The sequence below is a fragment of the Rhodnius prolixus genome, unplaced genomic scaffold, assembly GCF_049639745.1.
Source record: "Rhodnius prolixus isolate KJV_2025 unplaced genomic scaffold, Rpr scaffold_6, whole genome shotgun sequence".
NCBI lineage: Eukaryota > Metazoa > Arthropoda > Insecta > Hemiptera > Reduviidae > Rhodnius > Rhodnius prolixus.
In genome coordinates, this window is record NW_027411634.1 from 36,031,066 (window position 1) to 36,054,003 (window position 22,938).

Sequence of the window (22,938 nt, forward strand, 5' to 3'; positions counted from 1 at the left end):
ATTCATTGAATACACAAAAATTAAAAAATTGTAAAGAAATCTAATTTGCAATCTCACATTTCTTCTCGTTGTTATACCATTTTTACCAACAAGAGTCAGAGTGTAAATAGATGCATATTATTATTGTGTAACTTATAAATTTGAAGTACGAAATGTCGCAACACGCATAATCGGCATATTTGGCACCAATTCCCAAATCCAAAGACATTTTAGCTGATAAATTATATGAGTCAAATAAAATGGTGGCAGCTGGCTTATTTTATACATATCCCACAATCGTTTTTCAGAGTTGAGAAAAGATTAAAAAGTACACTGTTCTCAAACGGACTAACTAGAAAATTAAATGCATTTTCACGAACTTTTCAATTTGCCTTAGTCTAGTCACCTCAATAGCTTCTAGTTAAGGCAAATGGCAGTCATCCTCGAGATAAACACTATGTCTTTCATATCTCAATTTCTTTACCACATTTAGATCGGGTTAGATGAAACTAAAAAAAATAAAAAGTAGGAAAATCAGGGTTCCTAGAATAGGTTTTTCCTTTTAGATCTATGATAGGCTTCTACTGGCTGCGGTGCCTGAAGTACAGAATCTATCCGGAATCTTTTCTAATCTTACTCTATGAAATTATTAAAAATCTTCTAAAATAAAAAGCAGATTTATTGATTGGTTAAAATATTAAAAATTTAATATATGTACTTGTGCTTAAATAAGAATGCTGAATTCTGTGAAAACTTTGGTGAGCGTTATTTTCTCTCAAGTTAACTGATTCTGCGACCATCAATCAACCTTCTATTGACACATTTTCTGGATATAATACTAAAATATGGTCAAAAGATTCTGCCTCTTGTTCTTGCTCTTCTACGGTATCCGACTGTTCTTCCAGTTCTAACTCATCTTCTTTATAATATTCTTCCTTGTGTTCACTTAGAGGAAACAGCAAATCATCACTGTAACAAAATTTATTGCACATTACCATTTGCCAACAAAATAATGTTTTGTGTAATTACAAAAGGGAAAATGTCTATAAACTGGCAAATATAAGAAGAAAAATTGGCACCAGAGGCGAATAAATAATTTGGCTTCCCTACTGGGATCTTACAACAATAAGAAAACTATTTTCAAGTCTAGTCAAACCTAATCTAAGAGTTGAATCGTACGGTGCTACCAAAATAATGAAAATTTAGAGCTCCCAGAGACATTTCTTTTTTGAGCTTCGCTGATCAACAACAAACAAACCCACACACAGGGAAATATATTACCTTTTCGTCTTACACAGGAAACACCTTAAAATACGCATTTTCCGTAAAAGCTCAAGTTCGGAAATTTTATACAAATAAATACCTGCAGATGGTCAAAGAACTACTGGACTCCAAATCTTTCTCTAATTCTTGTCTCTTCTTCAGACTGGTCCTCTCAGGAAGTGGCCAACTATCCCACAAAAATATATCATAGATAATATCAAACATTATACCAATAAATTTTTTCCAAGCTTCAATTTGTTCAGGTGTTAGCGATGGATGGAAATTCTCAATTAGCGTGTCCAATAATGTTTTTTTCAAAAGCTAGAAAACAAAAATGTATCATTAAATTTAAACAAACCATTTTATTTAATAACAACAGTTCAATTGCCGAACAATCGGTTTCAAATGTTGAAAAGTTAAGGCAATGATATTGTCAGAAGCCATATTATAATAATTACTTTCAGCACAATACTATAATGAAAGTTCGAAACCGATCCGAGCTACAATAAACCAGCGTGCTAACGAAGGATAAAATCAATGATATAATATGGTTTAGGGCGGGGTTAGTGCAGTGGTTATGAAGTATGGATTTGTAAGATAAGATAAGATTCTAATAGGGCGGCCCAAGGCCTACGCCACTGCGACCCCTTTGGATCTATTGTGGCTCACCCTCTCTAGAGCTCGCCCTCCAGACCCGTCCGTTTAATCAGACTCTTAATTCTGGAGAACGACTCTTGGATAAAGCTCACAGGCCTTGGTTTTTCCTCCCCCGAGAAGTAACATCCTTAGCCAGACAAGCCCCTCGCACTGACACAATACGTGCAGTGCCGTTTCTTCCTCTTCCTGCCAGAACCTGTCAATTTTACCACAAATTTAGCTTTTTAGCTAAATTAGCAACTCTGTATTTAGCTTTTTGGAAAGTCTACAATATTGAATGTATTAAACATCAGACTCACACGGAAACGTAGACAAGATTTACTAGTTCAAGTTTTAATGAAATGTGAGAAGAAACTTGTTTAAAAATGAAATGGGTGGATAAAAATGTATCAGATCATATGAAGATTACGATAATAATTATTCTGAGATATTTTCGTTTCGATATTTAAAAAAGAATATAACGAGGATTTCAGAAACCATCAAGGCACTTCTGAGTGTTGCCGGAAAACTTCCTAGCAGATTAAATAAAAAACAATTGCGACCAATGGTTGAAGGAAACCAGGAAGAGAATCAGGATAGGTAAAAGTAACCAGGATATTAAATTCATTCTCAGAAAGTTACTGAACAGAGGAGGCAACTGAATATAATTAGAAGTTATATGCTAGCCTAGTAGGCTTTTGATAAAGTTCCTGAAATCTCTGGCAGAGAATAGTATTTCTGAATACCTAATAATGACCATAGGAAGTTTTTAAAAAGAGCGCAAGAGTCTTTCCAAAACTGCAAATTCAGCTTATCCGTTACAGCGAGAATCAGGCAAAATGATGTCTTGAATCCTCATTTTTTTAGCATTATAATGGGCCTTGTGTTGAGTGAATGCAAAAACAAACCTGGAATTTGAGGCTGGAACTAGCTCTTCTTCTCTAACAGAAAGTTTTGGTTGTTTTATAGCCACAGTAAGCTGTTTCGGGAGATAAAAATCAGCGCAATCTCGAAACTTGTACATTGTAACTAAGAGGTAAGAAAGATTATGGTCAAAACGAGAGAAAAGACAAATTTGGAGCTAGAAGAAAGTGGTGAGAATGAAGAATAGGCAACTTAGGTTTTACAGAGACAGTGAATTGGGGCCATGATTCAGAGACGTCTTCAGAAACAAAGTAACTAAAATAATTGAGAAAGAAAGCTTAATCGAGACTGAGTAAGAAACACCACTATCAGAAATTGCCGCCCGATTAAAGATTAAATACAGCAAGTTGAGATGTTTGGTCACGTACAGACAAAGATTGAGCAATACAAAATAAGGTGATATGATTAGTAATCGGTAGAGGATTTTAGAATCTTTCTCTGCCATGAAAGATGGAAATGGGAACGGCTTTGAGATACCTTAACTACCAACGGTTAAGGACTTATCAGAGGTTGATTTCTCTATAGATGTAGAGTTTGACCCCTAAAGTCAAACTTAATTTAGACTTTTAAAGCTTCATCGCATAGTAGCCGACTGTGAATCATAAGTCGAGATTTAAGTTAACAACACGCCTACACTTGCCACTTCTCTAGAGTTAGAAAATTAAGAAAACAAATGAACTATGAAGGACTATTACCTGAAAGTAGCTTTCGGTTAAATCCAGACAGCGATGGTACATGGCCAATTCCCAGATCAGTTTTGTACACAAAGTTGATTTATCGATATTTTGAACAACTATACTAAATATTTCAGCTAATTTATCCATATAGTCCAAATTTGTCTGGTCCATAAATAATTCTTCCAGTATTTGACCGTGATTGTGTTTGAGTAATTCTTCTGGATTAGCTTTAAATAGTCTGAAAATAGAGAAACGAAAATAATTAAAAAACTAATATAATCAATTAATGGGATGGAATGGATACTCATTTAAGCCCATTTTAAACCTAGATTTGGACGAAAATTGATTAGCAAAAAAAAAAATCATACAAAATTTGTGATTAGTAAGAGTTTCTTTAAGAAGAGTAAAGTGCCAATTTAATAAAAAATAAAGTATATTATTTTCACAATATTGGAGTACTTATTTTTAAAGAAAAATTCGCTACCTTCTTATTTGAGGTTTCTCTGTGGGGACAGGACTATGAACAAGCAGAGACATCTAGCGGTCACTTCTTAAACTGATAGCTTCTTCAAGTTACCGCAAGATGGCAGAGGCAGGTCAAATATAATATAGATACTCAAATGGGGCTACAAGGCTCGGCATGAATTTGTATTAGGAACTATTTGTCATATTAATTCATAAAAATACTTTAATTTGATTATATTAGTAAATATTAAATAAAAAAAAAATATGTCAACCAATAAAACATAGTAATTGATGAATAAGTTTAAATTATAATTACTTGGTAAACCACATCATTGCCAGAGTGCTTTTATTAATCCCACGTTTTTTCCATGAATCTTTTAATAACTCTTTTTCATTCTGCGTTAAAGATATGAAAGTAGGATGGGATAATTCTCTTTTCTTTTTATTGATTTCGTCTTCCTGTTAATATAAAAATCTTTTTAATAATATCGTTTAATACCTCCAAATAAATATGTAATGCGCCAACCAAAGATGTAAATTTCAGGTTTCAAACTTTCAACTTGAAACGATAAGTTTAAGTAATAAATGATTTCAGTTGGTTGAAACAGATACCAAAGCGGATACCAGTTATTGGTAGGAACGTCCTACTAGTAAATAAAAATAAAATTTTGTAAAAAGGTATTTTCAATAGTAATAATCAGCCTTTGTTTAGAATGTCAAGTTCATCTTACGTTACGTTGTGAATTGCCAGATGTCACACACTGTTCATCGATTTTTAAAGAGCTGATTTTCGATCTATAGGAAGTAGGGATCTCCTTTCGAAATATCGCGTCTTTTGGACCTAGGATTTTAAGGATGCGCCCTTCATCAGCTGCTGCAGTGCTGGATTAATTAGTTAAACGACTTAAGGCAAAGGGTATCCATGGGCTTAAGCATCACTCGTCTTCACTTTAGCGGACAATTGAGACGATCACTTAAGGAAGCTAAGTTGTACCTATGTACAATATCTTTGGCGATAGTAACTCTTTGTCTCTGGCTCAATGAATAAACATTGATAGAGAGAAATTTCAAGTTAAAAGGTACTAATATTTGCTTTGTTGCTCACGTAGCGGACGCTGAGAGTTATAGTTTGAAGGAAGTAAACATTGACTTTTGCTACTTATTAAATCCAGTCTTCTTACCATTGGTAAACAACATATTGTTGTAAACTATTGTATTGGTGTCATCCGTCATCCAGAACAGAAATGGCAGCCCTTCCCTCGATTTAAACCCAATAGAACATGTGTGGGATAAGAGTTAGCGATTAGGACGTTTCCAGCAAACAGTTGCGTCGTCTAGTTCCGCATATCTGGGATTAGATACCCCAAGTTGATTTTGACTATTCGAAGCATTTCCTACCGTATTAAAAAAAGTTGTAAAATTAAGATGTAAACGATTTTAAACTTTTTCCTCCCTAAAAAGTAAGTAAATAGCTTAAAAGATTCAAGCCTCTAACATTACTTCATCTGGATGATGCACTTTTAGCATGTATTCTGTCAACTTCCTATTCGGATTTAAACAAAGATGACGATGATGATTCCTCATCCATATACTATATATGTTATAAACAAAACAAAAATCTATACTCCCACTTACCGATTTTTTTGGACAAATACAAGGTTCTTCAATACATTTATACTCGTTGATCACACCGTCTGTGTACCAGATATCATCCAGTCGTTTACATTTCCAGAACGTTGGTGCATTTCCGTAGTAACTTTTATTTATTCGTGCCAATTTTCTTAGTCCTCTACGTCGTCTATCCATGACGTCAATGTTTGCATGATCTTTTGGTGTGTACCTCGTTAAAACGGCCATCTGCCTGTTTTACATTACCTGCACTGTTTATATAGGAATTCAACGATTTTTATTTTACCATTTTTCATTTAACCCTCAAGAACTTAAAAAAAGAAGTCATAAATCTGATTCCTCGAAATTTATTTTGTCTAATAACAGACAATGTCTTGAGAAGCTACATTAAAAACAATCACAGATAATTATTATTTAAAAAATCACAAAATGGCAAAGACTATAAGTGTTGTATTGGATGAAGGGAATGCAATGATAATAATAATCACTTAAAGTAATCTCTACAAAATCTGGTAATACAAGTACCCCAAATTGTTTTCAACCACAGCAGCATGTTTGTGATTGATTCACCGGCCACACTTTCTTCTAATTAAGAGAGTTTAATCAATTACTTCAACAAGAAACTGAATACCAGCCACATTTATTGCGACCTAAAAGATCAATTATAGCTTTTCAAAGTGCCAGTGGGTGTCATATAAACTTGAGAGGCCAAGTTTATAATGTGCAAATTGTAATGTTCAAAATTGCCTGAGGGTTCGCTAAACTTAAGTAGGCACACATTAAATATCTCTAAGTGTATTAAGCACACGATGGAGAAGCGAGTGAAGTAGAAATACAATACTCGCAATGATTCCTGAAGAAATGAATACTAACTTTCCTTTTAAAGTTTTTTTCAAACGCTTAAAGGAGAGAATTTATAGTAAAATTGTAACGTTACATCACGTTATAAACATCATGGTTTGTGCAGTTAAATACGGTAGACCAACGACTCACCTTTTTAAAACAGAATCCCAGCATTCTTGAAGCTCATTTACCGCAATAATTTCTCAAATTATTTTGAAATATAACATAATAAAAGTGAACTACTATAACATAGTAAAAGTAAAAAAGTAGTTCGACTACTGATAACCTTTATTTTGATTTCCTTAATATATTGGCTCGTCCACTGCTCTCGGTACTAGAGAGCCTTTTCGGAACTATCCTCCGACTCCTATGAAGTTACCGCAACTACGAGTACTCAGCTTGGAATTAACTTTCTGATTAAAGTCAACTCGTCAAAAGGGAAGAAGGTATTCCTTGTGGACCATTTTCTTGATGTTCTGTGAGACGACCTCGCGCCTACAGTGAAGCACAAACTGCATAAACACTAGTCTTCCAATTGTCATTGAGTCTTTCAATCACATACTGCTGGATCTTTTGAAGGTTTCCTAATCATTTGGACTAGTTTTGGCTTTACCCTAATCAAGCGCCCATTTAGACCTTTGCATGGTCGTCCGTACTGCTTATTCGTATAATACCGCTTAATTTTTTTCTCCTTACTTTCTACATTTATCTACGTGCTAATAGCCACAATCTCTTTCCTGTACCATCCTCAGATTAGACAGGATGACCCTGCAGCCAATAAGTGCCAAATTATAATGATGGTCACTGGATACAGTAGCATGGAAGCCAAAAGCAGAACGTAAGTTGGGGATCCTTTAACTTCGGAATGTAATACTAAATTTGATTAGTGGTAAAATTATAAATATTTCTTTAAAAAGACTCATGTAATAATGTACAAAACAGCATTTTCATACCAAATTTGTAAAGTTTGCAATGTAAAAATTTGTTATAATGCATTGTATAGTATGAGAATTATTTTCAACTGTCTTGCGCCAAATTTCCCCTTTAAAGTAAAACCTAAAATCGCCGTAATTTCTAGGTACAACTGGGTCTATTTTTTATTTTATTTTTTAATCGCGTTGTCTTTTTATTTGACGATACAATCAGCAAAACTGGAAGTAAAAAGGTTTCGAAAACATCTTACTTAACATGATTGGAGAACGATACAACCCATGGTGGAAGATTACATTAAAGATTAAAAATATGCCCAATTATACATCTTTACTGCACTCTTCTTGAAATAACAAAGAAATGTCTTTGTTGAATATTCGTATAAACTAGTCAAACATATTTCCAAAATTAGTTTTCATAAAAAGAAAAAACAAACCTTAAGAAATTTTTACAATTACCTTTCATTATTTGGTCTAAAATACTTTAGCCTCGGCGGCGAAACTCTCTCAATGCATTCCTCTTCTCTTAAGTACGAGTATGTATCTTCTTTTTTCTTTCTTTTGACAAAGAAATCAAGAATAATTAAATTACAATCTTACTAAATAAAATTGACACTTTTGAAATATCTTACACGATTTACTCGTAAACCTGGTTCAAATAATAAAAATAATTTTTTCATTATATTCATTGTTTAGTGGAATTAATTAAGCAGTTATTTTATTACGTGTTTAGTAATGTATCACTTTAAGAATCCTTTTTATTTTCTTTTTTATTAAGGGGTATTTATTTTGCTTTCTTTCTTAGCTGTTATTACGTAGTACGTATTTAATAAATTAGACTGTCCGGTAGGACAGTGTACAAGGGTTAACATGTACGAGGCAAAATCCTTTCTTACAAAATTTATTCTAAGCAAACAAAATTTTCTATTTTATTCTATCGCATTTTGAGTTAACTGATTGCTCACAGCAGACCAAATTTTAAAAAACAATTTTTAAAAATTCAGGGAATCTCAAACCATGTGTTTACATTGATAACGAAAAATAGAAAATTTTCAATTCAGTCAATAGATATTTGACAGTAACAATGGATGCTTACTTATCTTCAACTTTTGGCCGTATTTTCTTGTAAAGTGAAATGAGATCGGCCCTGTCCTCTAAATCTGGTACAAATCCCATGTTTATTTTGTCCATTAGAATCATATCTTTGATGACAATAGGTGTCATAACAGTTCTACAACCGTACTTCTTTCGCTTTTTCTTTAACTCTTCATATCCTTGCAACAATGAAGCAATTTCTCTCTTGAGTTTAAGTTTCTTGTGCGGTGGCAAGGTTTTCTCAATAAATTTCCCTTTCTGATTTCTAGGAATATGCAGAAAATCACGTTCACAGGGTAGCAACTCTTTTTCTTCACTAAATTTGGCCATGTCATCTCTATTTGGGTAACCAGGTAGGACATAATAACTAGATACACTTTTCAAAGATACGCCTGACGGTGAACCGATATCATCGTTGGCGTAATAATTCACGTATGTCCAATCATAATTGCTTTCGCATTTGTCAAGATGTTTGGTTGGAAAATCTATTTTCTTCGGCACAACGGCTAACTTTTTCTTTCTCTTGCCTTCCACTAACAAGTCTTGTACTTCATCTTTCAGTTCCAATTTCTTTACTAAACCATCAAGTATTCGTTCGAATTCTTTGATTTGTTTCTCATGAGCGCAGTCTTCTGGTGTTTGACGATAGATATTTGCAGTTGGACGTGTACATTGCTTACCAGCAAACGCATATTTCTCCGCCAAACCATTGAATGATTCCTACAATTGAAAAGAGAGAAATTTTTATTTGTTAATTGAAGAGGCTAATTTTTTAATTATATTTAATTTGATGATGGATAAAGATAATGTTTAATTATATTCATTCTATACTTAAAATTGTGAATGTATTTTAAGAAAATGTGCAAGTTAAAAATGTTATTTTATAAAATTAAGAATGAAGAGAATGCGGAGACATTTTTGCAGAAAATTGGATTATTATCAATCATAAAAGTATATATATTATAATGGACTTAAGATGAGATTATATTTTCCTGAAAAAGTTAGTTTAGTAATGCTCAAAGAAATAGAACTATTGGTGGTGACCACAAATATGTTGAAATTGATGTACTCGTAAGTTCATCTGCAGAGAGAAGTAATAATGGTCGGATTCTTCCCCAATAATGGTTATTGGAGAAATATGCTGTGATACTGTTTTTAATTAAAATGGTTAACGGCAGAATTATTATTATTAATAATAATATTATATTATCAATAATTTGTAAGATGTTTACATCCTGGAAGATTCATTGTGTCTGACTGCTGGAAGGGCTACCATTATCAGTAGAGAACCCATCGAACCGACCACCGTAAATAACACTGTAGCAATACTACTTAATAACAATTCTCTCTAGACTGCTTATTGATAAGTACTTAGTTACTTGATTAAAGAACTTATTAAATTTTTGCATTAGTCGGATAAAAATTGCATTTTCCGTTTCATCAACTCTTACCCTGAATTGGTTGGCTACTTCCCGAAAACTTTTTTTCTTTTCATAAGAATCTCGAAACATCACCCTATTTTTTTATACGTCCAAATGAAATTAATAACTCAGAAAATTTAGAATTAGTTAATTTTTTGAAATCATGAATGAGAACCATATGTTTTAATTTAAATTACAAATGAAACACAAATTATGTGTTTTAATCTTAACCTGAATGTTTTAAATTGCATTAATAAGGGACTCTAAAACACTTTCTTTCACCTAGCTTCCGAATCCGAGAGTCAACGTTCAGATAGTATTGAAAATGTTGTAGCTGTGACCGCTCAGATCAGAAAAAAAAAAACCTTCTTAGAAAGACTAAAAATGCTTACTGAGATGGGCAACTATTCAAACATAACAATGCAAGGACATAACTAACAAATGCCTGTTGATGCTAATCCCAAAACAGCCTTTTCGTCTTGCTGTAGAAAACTAAGACAGTAAAAATGTAAAGTTCTGTTATAGCGCCACTTATAGTGTTAGACATATCCATCACGCAAATTCACCCCACTCAAAGCTTATAGAGAACATCAACCGAACACCATTATGGTTAGAGAACGAACAACTGAACATTATTGAGCGCTTTACAGCTAGATGAAGACTTAAAGAATAATTTTGAATTAGAATGCTCCTGTTCTTTACAAATAAACAAAATTTTGTTTCAAACTACTATCTTTTGCATCATATTTTTTAATCAAAAAATGGAAGGACATATAAATTTTCTTCTTCTTCAAGTGACTGAATCTCAATTGATTGGTACCATACAGCATTAAAAGAGTCATGAAACAGTGCACACTAAGGTTCCTTTTAAATGTTATCACATGTTCTAACCTGTTTGAATCCTTGCAATAATGCCATAAACTTCCACCCACATTCATAAAGCTTTAACATTTAGTAGATTCAAATTCTCTTGAATCACGGTTGGTAAATTTAAAGCTGAGCCTTAGTTTTAAACTTCAGAAGCCCTCTTTGCTTGGTTTAAAATATCTTGGAAAATTGTGAATGAAGCTTTTATCTTCTACTAAAGATGCTTCTCTCCTCTAAAGGTACTACGTCAGAGCTTTGTGCTGGCTTTTCTGCTTCCCCGACGTATTTGTGGAGAGGAAACTTATCACAGTTCCAGACACCTTCGAGAGGTACACTGAACTTTGTCAAGCTGTAAAGTATGGTGCTCTTTCTAAAAGTTTTCAAACTAAAGGTAAATAATAATAACAAAACAAAACAAAAATATAGTAACGGCATTATTCTTTAATTTTTTTATTCAATTTCCAGCGATCTAAAAAAATAATACAAAAAAATCGCCCTATTTATTTTTATTTAGTTACATTCTTTATTTTAGTTTTTCTTTGAGGTATATATCGTTGTTTGGGAGGAGGCAATTCCATTAACAAGTTTTTAATTCAACAGGCAAAATAATAGTTAATTTGTAATAAATTTTCTTTTCTTCCAATTTCCCAAAAATTCTTTTTTCGCCCCTTGGGCGCCCATTTATAAATATTATTTTTGTTTTTCGTTTTAACAATAATTTTTATAAAATACTAATCAAAAGAAAAAAAATATATTCACCAAGAGAAAACTTGTTTTATAATAATTTAATGGTAGTTTTAATTTAAAATTATTTTTACAATATGTATTAGAAGGGTTTAACTTAAGATTAATGAAATTTATTTACAACCCAAACAGTAATTCTTAGCGGTATTTTTACTTCTTTAATTGTAGTTAAATGAATAAATTACAGGGAAAAATAAACAAAATTTGATTATCAAAGTTACGATATTTGTTAAAAGAAACAATATAAATAGTAAAAAAAAAAAAAAAATACTGTAAATGCAAATGATTTTAAAGTGCGTTTTTTTTCTAATCTTTTTAATTTAGGAAGGCTGCTTAGACTTGACCATGCTAATCCTCGGATTGGTTTCTGTTTGGACGAAGCAATCGGTGTTTATTAACCGTACGGACATGCTGAATAGGTCACATTGAGTTTGACAAGAAGCTTTGTAATTAAGAATAATGATAATTATGATTTTTATCTTTTAATGAAAAATCTAACAAAAAATAAAAATTCAAATTATTTGCAACTCAGTCAGATCTAAATACACAAGAAGAAGTAACAAACATATATGTATCTGGATTTCTGCAAGAACTAGATGTATCATTCCATGAACTGACTGCCCAGGTTCGAAAAAACTTTTGGGAAGATAAGCTTAAAGAGAGCCGTTATAGGAGAAAGTCCTCGGGATAAATGCTCTTGACAGTAGCGATAGTTTTTAGATGAAAAAGACTTAAGGAGGAATAATCGCATTCCATTATGAGCTACAAGAAGATCATATAATTTTCTTTCGATGGATATTAAATCGATTTCCAACAGCCCTAATTCTCAAAACTCCTAATTTCAAATTTGTTATACACTAAGACAGTCATGGAACCAAACCATGTACTGATAGTCCGTGTTTGCTGGAAGAAAACCTAACAAAGTGAAAGAAAGGGTAACCTTAGAAAATACAAATTAATTAAAATCCGGTAAAACAGTCTCCAGATGCCAACAGCTAGGTTAGATAACCACTGTCAGTTGGCACATAATTTCAAAAATCTTACTAACAACAAACATGACATAATTTGAAAATTTCTACACTAGAATGCTGGAGTTATATTGGCCAAGTCTGAGAGGAAGGCAGCCTAAAATTTTAAGCTGTCAGGTGTTCAATAAAGTAATTAAAAAATTAATAAAGAAATAAATATTAACCACGCAGGTTTTTTAATACTACAGATTTTGTAGTTATTTATGAAAACTTTAGGCCAAAGTGAAATGTTTTGAGTTCATTAAAAAAAATTCCACCTAATTCCCGTGCAATATTTTACCTACTACACTATAACAATAATCATTATTTGATTATAATCTTTATAATAATTTACAAGTGAAATATTACAAGAATTTTTAATATTATATTAATTAGAAAAAATAAAATAAAAAAATTACAATACAGGCTAAATTGTTTAAAACATTTTTTAGCCATTTATTTTATTTAAATAAAATAAACCTAAATCTTTGGTAAATACTGTATATTAATTTGTTTTTCTTTTAATAAGAACTAAGGTAAGTGAGTTTTTAATGCACTAAATATAATTAAAGAGTATTAATAATCCTTATGTTCATAAAGAAAAGAAATTGAAAAAAGTGCAATGAGTTTAGAGACAGGGATCAGCTATAGAAAAAGTAAGGACGACATTAAAATAAACAAAATATAAATGTTGATGTAAGAAACAAAAAGAATTTGTTAATTCTTATCTAATTAATCTTGTTAAATTGATCTGAACAATTTTTGTGACCCGATTTTAAAATTGAAGAACTTTAATGCCTTATTTGATTCAGTCATATTTTCTCTTTATATAGATTTACCTTAATACAGAATTATTATTGAAAGGGAACTGACTCAAAGCCCAACTCAAAACTGTTCAGGCATTATGGATAATGAGATTTTCAAGAAGGTAAAAAGACTTCAGTTTGAACTCCAGTCACCATCAAAGTGTTCAATACTCATTGCTAAGTACTTAAGTTCGTACTACTTTGTTCGTAATACTAAATGTTCAATCGTAACAAAAATCTATTTTCTTTAATAATAACCTCACTTTGTACTGTTTCTTTGAAAGTACCCCCTTCACTTGTAGTTTTTGTTTTTTGCAGTATAGAATATCCACCAGTTTTGGAGGAATTCAAATAGCAGTAAGCCAATATGGGAGTGCACAAATGTTGAAGTGACTTTCTATAAAAATCCTTTGGGAAAACTCTAGGGTGTTAGGGTGGACCTAAAATAACCACTGATCTGAAGCGAAATTCAAAAAGCAAATAGTTTCTTAAAATTACGCGACACAAAGAAAAGTATGGTTATGAAAGTTGGGTTTGCGAAAAACTCGTTAACATGATAAGAAAAATACTAAATATTATTTAAACTAGTCTGCGTAAATGAAAACAAGTGAATGGAAAGAGAAAAAGAGTTTCGGTAGTAGTTCGGGGATTCAAATTGGACGTCTTTTCTAATATGAAAAGATTAGCGAATTTATAAAAAGCAGAGCACAGCAAAGCTGAATTCAGGCTGATTGCCTGTTTTCTTGCAAAATGATCAATAATTATTTAACGTCATTAAATGCCGCGCTGCAAATTAAAGAGGGGAGGTTCAGTGAAAACGCGCAGGCTGCACAGATTTGGTTTTAAAATATAAAAGATGATATTTGCCTTTAAAGTAAGTAAACTTCAGTCAGGGCAACCCTCTATCCTTTTGACCACTACTAACAGGCCCTTGTGACCATTAACACACACACAAAACTTTCAAGTGAATTAGGCATATCCCACTCAATAATAAATGGCCATCTGCTGCGAGTAGCTGTCACAGAAAATTACTAAATCATTTTACACGGATTTATGCCCCCTTCAAGACGATCGTAGAAGTAAAAAACCTTCATCAAAATTAGAATAAAATATCGTTTTCTTCAACTGAACTATTACTTGTGATGAAAAGTGCAGTATTTCGACAATCCGAACAAACAAACACAAAGGATAGATTAATCCAACGGGCTTACTCGAATCCTGAAGAGAATGACTTCAGTTCATAAGATGAAAAAGCCAAAACTGTGTATAAACCCTAGTAGAATTAACCTAGGTTTAAAAACAATAGAAATAAGGCATTATTCCCAATTTTGAATCTATAACTGTTATCAATGTATTCTTTTTTGAATAAAGATTAAAGGCAATAATTTTGACGTAAAAAGAAAATTTTGAGAGAATAAGGAAAATGTAACAATAGATAAAAAATAATAAATAAAAGCCCCATTTCTGTTTCTTTGTTTGTTGTAACTATAAAGGGCTGCATGTACAAGTCACGTCTAAACGTTTCATATAATCATACATACAATCAGTAAATAACTATTTATACACATATTTATATACATATATTATCTATTGACTAGCTTCGTGCATCACTTTTTTTTTAATAAATAAATAAAATATTTAATACATACTTTTCTTTCCTTCCCAGGAAAAAGAAAATGAGGAGTAAATACGTAAATAAATGATAAACGATCGACCAACTTTGAATTCACACTCTTCTTATAACAATATTATAACCTGTCAAACGTTCAGTAGTTTACAATAATCTTAACAGGTTAGTTATGGTATTTGAAAGGAACAGACATAAATAGTAAAAATAAAAAAATTCAATTTTTCAAGATATACACAGAAAAAAAGAGAGAATATTTTGTTTAATTATAACGTGTCAAGAATTATTTTGTTTTTAATACTTATTTAATAATTATATAAGTGGTCAAGTTGATTAATTTTGTGGGCAGTGTTGTTTTTATACTTTAAATTTAAATTACAAAGTTACAAAGTATTATTATAAGAAATATTTCTACGTAGTTTTTATTTTTACTTCTAGGTAAGTCCTCGAAAATTTGTGTATTTTTTTTTCTTTTTTACAAATTTTCAGTTTTCTTTTAACTAGGCCACTTATGTGAGAGTATTTTCATGAAATGTTACAAAAGACAAAAATAAAACAGAGAAAAGAGTAGAGTTCAGTCTTTCTTTGGCATTAATATGTGTTTTGTTATCTTTAATTGAAAGAAAGAGAGAAAGAAATCGAGTGATTGTGCAACTTTTGAATTTTTTACAAATAACTTAAATATATATATATTCAGCAAGAATATGTACATACATAACAAATATAACCTAAGTCATGGGTGGGCAAAGTAGAGCCTGCGCTACGCCCAGATTGAAAAAAAATATTTATTACGTAATTACTTAATGTTTCAAGTAATAATTGGTAAGGAAACGTAATTATAATATGAATATTTTTTTAATTATTTTTGTGCCAATTTAGTTTTACTATTAATATACACCTTCCTAGGAATGAAAATGATTTTTGACCATGTTATCTGTTGCTCACGACCTGCGTTATAAATTTTGTCCACCCCTGACCTAAGCGACGATTCAACACTTTTTTTCGTTTTTTATTCAGTCAAAAAATATTTTTACAATTAAAAAAAAAAACGCAAAATATACAAACAAAAACAGAAAATAAATTAAAGGGGGGAAAAAAAGAAAAACATTAACGAAGTCATATTAGGAAGAAAAAATACAATGATTAGTTATTTAAGTCAAATAAATTTTTAGGTTATTTGTCTTATTTTAAGTCTTTTTTTTTGTTTTATAAATAATTATATATATATATATACTTAGTCGCACAGCAAATTGTTGAAGAACAAATTTTTAGATTCCAAGGGTGTGCTAGAGTATGTCCTTATTCAAAGTAACAATTTATAAAATTACAAAATTTTAAGAAAGAGATACCCTTCCTAAACATAAAATTTTTATTTTAAATACATGAAGAGGTAATAAATTTGTTTTTTCTTACTACAATAGTTAAATGCATTTTTTTTTAAATTTTATATTCAATTTATTTAATAGCTACTCTAACACACGCCTCTTTATTTTTTTTTTTTTTTGTCTTATTACAATTACAATTATGAATGAGAAACCTAAAAGTGTTCAAGGTGGTGGAAACGCTGGACTGAACAAATTAAATAGGACGGCAAATATTGTACAAGCGGCGTAAACACCTAACGCGACCCACCAGATTAACTGTTCATGTAAACGTTGTTCGAAATTCTTCAACACTAATAGTCCAATAGTTAGGCCGGCTAATGCACCAGTTAGATGTGCTACATAGCTGACCGGCGGTGCAGCAGTTTCCGCTGCGTAGCGATCATAAACGGCAAAGCCAACGTCTGCGCTGGCCACAACGAATATTCCTATCAATCTGACAATACCAAACTCCATGTTGTTGTAATTCTGTGAACAGAAAATTAAATTAATTTATTTTTAGATCACTTTACTCACAAACTTATCATCCAATAAATGTGCACCATTTACAATGCTTTACTGCGATATTATTCCGTCGACATAATAACAACACTTCGGTTTAGATTGTTCTTATCATATCAGCTGAAATTTATGAATTTACAACAAAAATGTTTAGCTGCTGTTTTGTTAAATTACCTTTGAGCACCATATATATTATTGTGGAAGATGTCTTACCAGGAGTACGTTGGCAAGATGTGCGGCTAGCAAGGCATAAACACCACCTGATGCTCCTACCAGATACACGTCGGCGTCAAACACAGATGTGCCCAGTGAGCCTGTAATAATATGCAACGCTAATTTTTAATCATCCCTTTGCTATATGCCTCAACAATTGGAAATGTAGCAGCAAACTATTTTTGTCTCATTTTAAAAGATTTTTTTTTCTTCACTATACTGACCAGCTAACACTCCAGCCATGTAAACGGTTCCTATCCTAAGAGATCCATGCACCATCTCCAGAGGAAGACCAACCAGTAACTGCACTAATAAATTGAACAGTAAATGCAACCACCTGAAACAAAAGGAAATTAAATGGCTACAAATTAGCAGTAGACAATCATTAAGGGTTCAAAACACTTTTTAATATCGTTCGAGAAACTATTACAGAGGTTTAGAAATTCTTCTTTTAAGTTTGGTACTTCTAACAGTCTTTGAAAGATACGGCAAGAGGCGGATACTGTAAATTTCAGCAGGAAATAAATCGAAGAATCCTATCTAACATGATTTAAGCACAAATCAATAGCTAGTTACGTCCGGTCTTGGACTATTTTCACGTTCTATGCTGTATGAAAGCAAAACTTATTCTGAATTTTGAGTTGAGGTATACAATCATACTCGCAAAACGTTTGCTAACCAAGTTTTAGTTCTTTTTAAAAATACAATTAACTGGATTTAATTGCGCTAGTATTGATACTTATTCAAATAAGTAAGCATTTTAGTGAAATAATAAATGAAATATCTAACAATGTAAAGAGTTATAAGTTAAGGAGTTTCTCCTAGATTCTATGTAACGTAGAAGGTGACTTCTTAAGTCTTAGACAAATTCATAAAGTTTTACTCAAAACAACTGATGAGTCAAATTTTTCACTCTTTTAAAAGAGAATTAAATCAAAGTAATATTTACCCAGCATGCAGGACCATGTAGAAGAAGAACCTCCACACTTCAAGTCTCTTGTCAGGCCTATATATGAAGACGGAATCTATGGGCACCGGACCAGCAGCGTTCATCTCGCCGGTGGCCACCGTATAGTACGTGAAGAACCCCAACTGCAACAAATTAAGCGTATAATTCATTTAATACTTCTTAATATTAAAACTTTCTAGGGATAAATTTAACTAAACTCAAAGTCACAGATGTGGTAATTATCACGTTCTTGTAATCTGTATAGATTCACGAAAATCAAAAAATTTCAAATCTGATGTTTTGCATTAGTATACCCAAGATGCAACAAAGCATCAATATTATCTTATTATACTTACAATAATGTTATTGCAGTGTTTTTCGTGATATCGCTTTCAATATCTACCACATAGAACTTTACTCTCAGAAACTTTAAGTTTCCATCTGTACTAATTCGGGGCAATAGTCTGAAGAACGAATTTCCGTTTTTTATTTATTTCACGGAAATGTTCTGAGAGGATGAGAGAGTAGTTAGACGGTAATTGCGAACATTTCAAGCATTTTTTTTTTTTTTTAGCATACTCAAATAATGATGTAGAGCCTTGATTTTATGAGAAGTTTTTGGGATATAACGCTTCCTTCAAAAGCACGTCTGATTTTTTAGAAAATTCTCTGTTCAGGTTATAAAGGTAGAGTGTTGGAGGATGTGGTGAGAGAAATGCGCGTTTGTTCGCACCATATTTTTTATGCTCTAATGACGTATCAGTAAGATTTATTGGAAGCACACACCCTGGGAAAACGACCACCAGAAGAGATTTCAATGTCCACCGCTGGTGCTATTAATCATGTGACACTACCAAGAAATATATTTCTTTCCTTTTTTAGTTCATTATTTTGTGGTCATTAATGGAATAAATTATGAGATATATAGATAGGGCTTGTATTATACGGCGTCATCCCTTCTACAACTCTAAATGTCCTGTGTACCACCTACACATCACTAACAGTAGGCCCTTTTAATGCTCTCCGCAACAGATATCTTTCTATAGGCATATTATCTTCTTCAGCTTAGTTATCTTTAAAGGAAAAGAAACATTGAGGTTATTTATCAAATTATTATCAGCGCAATCTGGAAATAGACTTTAAGACACTGAAGAAACCTTGTAAATTTTAATTTTTGTTCAGCCTAAAATCGGGCAATTTCTTTTCTTTGTGGGGGCGTCTTCACGATATAATTGAATTAATTTTGTTTTTTAAAGAAATAAAAGAAAATTTTTATACAATATTCTTGTTCTTTCAGGAATTCTACCAGAGATATTTTTGGTACTACTGCTTTTTCCGTTCTAGCAAGCATGCATTTTTAGTTTTCCTGACCAGTTTAGAACGTTTATCCATTATCAGAGGTTGTTTAATCAGTTTGTTGTACAGAATTTGACTTCAACTAAGTTTCCGTTTCACACTACACCTTAGATTGGCAAGTTTAGGTAACCAAACAAATTACCTGTACTAAAACAAACTATAATAAAGCAAAAACAAACTATTGGAGTTTCTTTACTTCCAAAACCCAAAATGATAAAATGTTCTAATCGAACAAACAATACTTTGTTTAGCCTGCCATCTGTCAGCCTATTAGTTCAACCACTGTAGCGCAAATTTAACCGAAACATTTTTTTTTTTACAATTATTTCTACAAAAGAACTTAGATCTACAAATAACAGTTATACCCCTAGTTATTGATACGGTTATTGATTTTTTCCCCCCTTAGTTGGGGCGGCTTTAATTGAATTAAAAATTTAATTGTTTTCCTTTTATTCTATCAACTTTTTAAAGAAAAGAAATTAAAGAACATTTTGAAAAGACGTTTCATGTTCTTCCAGCAATTCTACCTGTTCTAATTTTTAAAAATTAGATTTCCAAGTAAAATTATGGATAAATACTTTAAGTTAGAATGGCTCTTCAGAATGAAGCTTCACCCAATTCTCCTCTAGAAGAATTCTGAGGTACCCAAATGAAATTAAATCTCCAAACTTTATTTTTTAGGGAGGTGGCTCCTTAATTTGATACAATCAAATTGTAAGAGGAAGTAGTGATAAATATTACCCTTCAAGTCGAAGAATGTTGTAGTAATGAAACAGACAATCCGGAAACTAGTAGAAGGAAATGAAGACGATAAGTGTAGATAGGAAATACATAGCGGTAACTGAAGGGATGAAACGTCAATGGGTCACAGACTCTGCTCCCATACAGACATCCATATTTAGCTATATTTAGGCTAAATTAGCCCCTTTTTTCTCCAGATTTTCTGAGAAAAGCTGTGAAGGCTTATGGCCAGACACGGCTCCATATGTTCACCAACCACAGGGTGTGCAGAAGGAACGGAACAGTTGTTACTTTACTACAGTTTTTAGGTAGAACTGAGGTAAAAACTTGGCATTCCCCCCCCTACACCTTTCCCACTCAACACTATTTCTGTCTAAACATCCCCTCCAATTGGATACACGTGCCATAATATATAATTTTAAATGGCACCTACATTGTTGGGTGTAATTTTTAAAATGGTTTAATTATTGTGAAGGGAGGAAAAAAAAAGTACAGCGCCGTTTCCATAAGGGATTTTTTGGGTACCTTAAACCAGGAACAAACAGCTGTTCTGTTTTTTCTTTTAAATCAAGTAAGCATGTGTTTTTGTGTTTTATAATATTTCAACAACAGATGGTCTATTTATAAATTTATCCGTTAAGGATTTATTTTTGATCTACTAATTTGCAATTTTTAAATTTTTCACCGTTTAGACAAATTTTGAAGCCCACTTTTATTGAGGCGGATTAAATTCACGCAGAACTATAACTACTTTTTCTGGCGTGGGAGAGGGGAATATGGATAATCTCCTAGATATACTTCCTTTACAAACTATTTGTTTTTGTAAAAAGGAAATAAAGTTTAGAAAATATCAGAATTACAAAATTACGCATCCTCTTGAGAAACGTCATAAAAGTGGGTTATTCAAGTGCTTACGCCTGATTTTTTTTTTTTTGGAGGGGGCACTCAAAGAACACTCAAAACAGACATTTCCGAGAAAATAGCGAAACATTCTTCTTAAGAAGAATAAAACATATGTTCATCACCTCTTAAACAAAAAAATAGTAAAAAGGTTTTTAGGTTAGGTTATAATTTATCAGGAAAAAAAAACTACACTGCCTACCTGATATTTTATATAATAGTAATAAACTATAATTATTATATCTAACTAGATTAGATAGATGTAATGGGTAATTTTCTTAAAAGAAATAATAATAAAACATAATACAAAAACAATTTAAGTAGGAGTTTTTACTTCAATAGTATTTAATTTTATAATGTGTCAGTACGTATATTGGAATTATTTATAAGTGTTAATATGTTTAAATGGAAAAACCAGGGGTCTTTAGTTTTTCTGTACTTCTAATAATTGTTCGACCCTACAATTTTCTAGGGTTTTTTTTGACGTTTAATATATAGGGGAAGGTTATAAGTTCAGATTAATCTAATTATATTATAACCTAATATTATATTGGAATTCTATTCGTCAATCTCGGAGAACTTTTTTTTTTAATGGTGCCAAATAAATATATCTGAGAGAGAACCTTTATACAGCCCTTAATAGTAGAAGGTTTCATCCTGAAGTAAACTAAAATAACTGACAGTTTAAGTAGTCAATTATGAATGTTGATTGTAAGTAATTACTACATTTCAAAAGAAGTCTTTTTTTTCCACCTCCCGTTAACTGTTTTTTTATATCAAGTACGTAAGTTATTTAGTTGGAATTCTTAACTGTATTAATCTTTCTCTCCATCAATAATTATACCAATAATGTTTTTAAATTCGATACAAGTGATTTAGTTTTTTTTTTTTTGCTTGTGAGGTGCAAAAATTTAACAATTTAAATTCCTTTCTATAATTAAGAACAGGTACAAAAATTTTAATAGTGGGATGGGTTTTTGAAAAAAAAGGCTGAAGCATGATCTTGGTTTTTTCAGTTAGATAATTTCTATCCAGAGTTCACTGACGTTACGCAAGGTGGTATCCATACGAAATCAACATGGAGCTCAGGGATCTGAATACGATTACTTCCGGTAAAGAGACTATAAATTGCACAATTGGAACACTTCCTGTTTTTTGAAGGAAAGAGAGATTGAGGAATATATATATGTACACAGAAGTACCCAGAAGGCAAACTAAAAATGAAGAGCAGGTGTTGGTATACGTATATTTACCGAAATAGCCAAACACAACACTTTTAAAAGTATTGACGTAATCTGCAAATCTTGCACATTTAAGAGATTTAAGAGCAGTTTCTAGCTGTTAAAGATAAACTTCGAGTGACTTTAGTACTCCAGTGGCAACTTTCAAGACTAATTGATACCAATAACTCTTGTTGATGGAGCCGTTATCCTAAATAAACTAGATAAATAGAACAGTGAACAATATATTTGGCTATTTTATAAGATGTACGTAATATCTTTATCTCTTTGGAATGTTTTCGTTGGAGCCTGAAACTTTGACCATTAATCTGCCTGGTTCTAGCTAAGACCAACGCTTGTTTTGCAACTTTGTTTCAAAAACAATGATCCTCCAAGCCTGAATGAAGAATGCTTAGATATGCTCATAGATTTATATGAATCGCTATAATTTACAAGGAATAACCCTAAAATTTTACAACAGTTGGACATATTTGCATTCGATTACCGAAAAATTGCATTTTAAATAAGAACGGTTATATTAGGTTATAACTATCAAAACCTAAAGGTCTACTATTATCATGACAGCAGTGTAATGCGTGTCACATATCTGTAACCCCTTCCTTAAGGCAGCCATTTAAATAAAAGTCCCTTTCTTTGATTGATTGATTTGTCACTTCAAAGTCGAATTCTCAACACCAAACTGATCTACCTGCTAATAACGGAAATCTAAGTCCAAAATCGATTCAGCGATATTTTTTCCAGCA

At 31.9% G+C, this 22,938-nt stretch overlaps 2 protein-coding genes across 9 annotated transcripts in view; both read right to left on the minus strand.

The window, feature by feature from the left end:
- Window positions 1-637: 637 nt before the first annotated feature.
- Window positions 638-10,049, minus strand: LOC141460042 (uncharacterized). Its single transcript, XM_074139661.1, has 8 exons — window positions 9,892-10,049; window positions 8,442-9,160; window positions 7,805-7,903; window positions 5,580-5,805; window positions 4,261-4,403; window positions 3,498-3,717; window positions 1,343-1,563; window positions 638-948 (listed from the first exon to the last, which is right to left on the minus strand). Exons 1-8 carry the CDS (start codon window positions 9,949-9,951, stop codon window positions 783-785), a joined length of 1,854 nt encoding a protein of 617 aa, XP_073995762.1. The 5' UTR covers window positions 9,952-10,049; the 3' UTR covers window positions 638-782.
- A 5,316-nt stretch (window positions 10,050-15,365) lies between these two features.
- stet (rhomboid serine protease stem cell tumor) overlaps window positions 15,366-22,938 on the minus strand; it is a 159,336-nt gene continuing 151,763 nt past the window's right edge. For all 8 annotated transcript variants that reach the window (XM_074139668.1, XM_074139670.1, XM_074139674.1 and 5 more), the window contains 4 exons: window positions 17,958-18,100; window positions 17,233-17,345; window positions 17,009-17,109; window positions 15,366-16,762 (listed from right to left, as the gene is read on the minus strand). In XM_074139668.1, the coding sequence (XP_073995769.1) occupies window positions 16,460-16,762; window positions 17,009-17,109; window positions 17,233-17,345; window positions 17,958-18,100 (660 nt within the window). In that variant the 3' untranslated portion in view covers window positions 15,366-16,459. The remainder of the gene's footprint in view (window positions 16,763-17,008; window positions 17,110-17,232; window positions 17,346-17,957; window positions 18,101-22,938) is intronic.

Excerpts from the sequence above, each read along its gene's own strand:
- LOC141460042 (XM_074139661.1), bottom strand. The coding sequence starts at position 9,951 with ATGTTTCGAGATTCTTATGAAAAGAAAAAAAGTTTTCGGGAAGTAGCC. Across the intron at positions 4,404-5,579 it reads GTATTTGTCCAAAAAAATCG|GAAGACGAAATCAATAAAAA; the intron begins GTAAGTGGGAGT and ends TTATATTAACAG. Across the intron at positions 949-1,342 it reads AGTTCTTTGACCATCTGCAG|TGATGATTTGCTGTTTCCTC; the intron begins GTATTTATTTGT and ends ATTTTGTTACAG.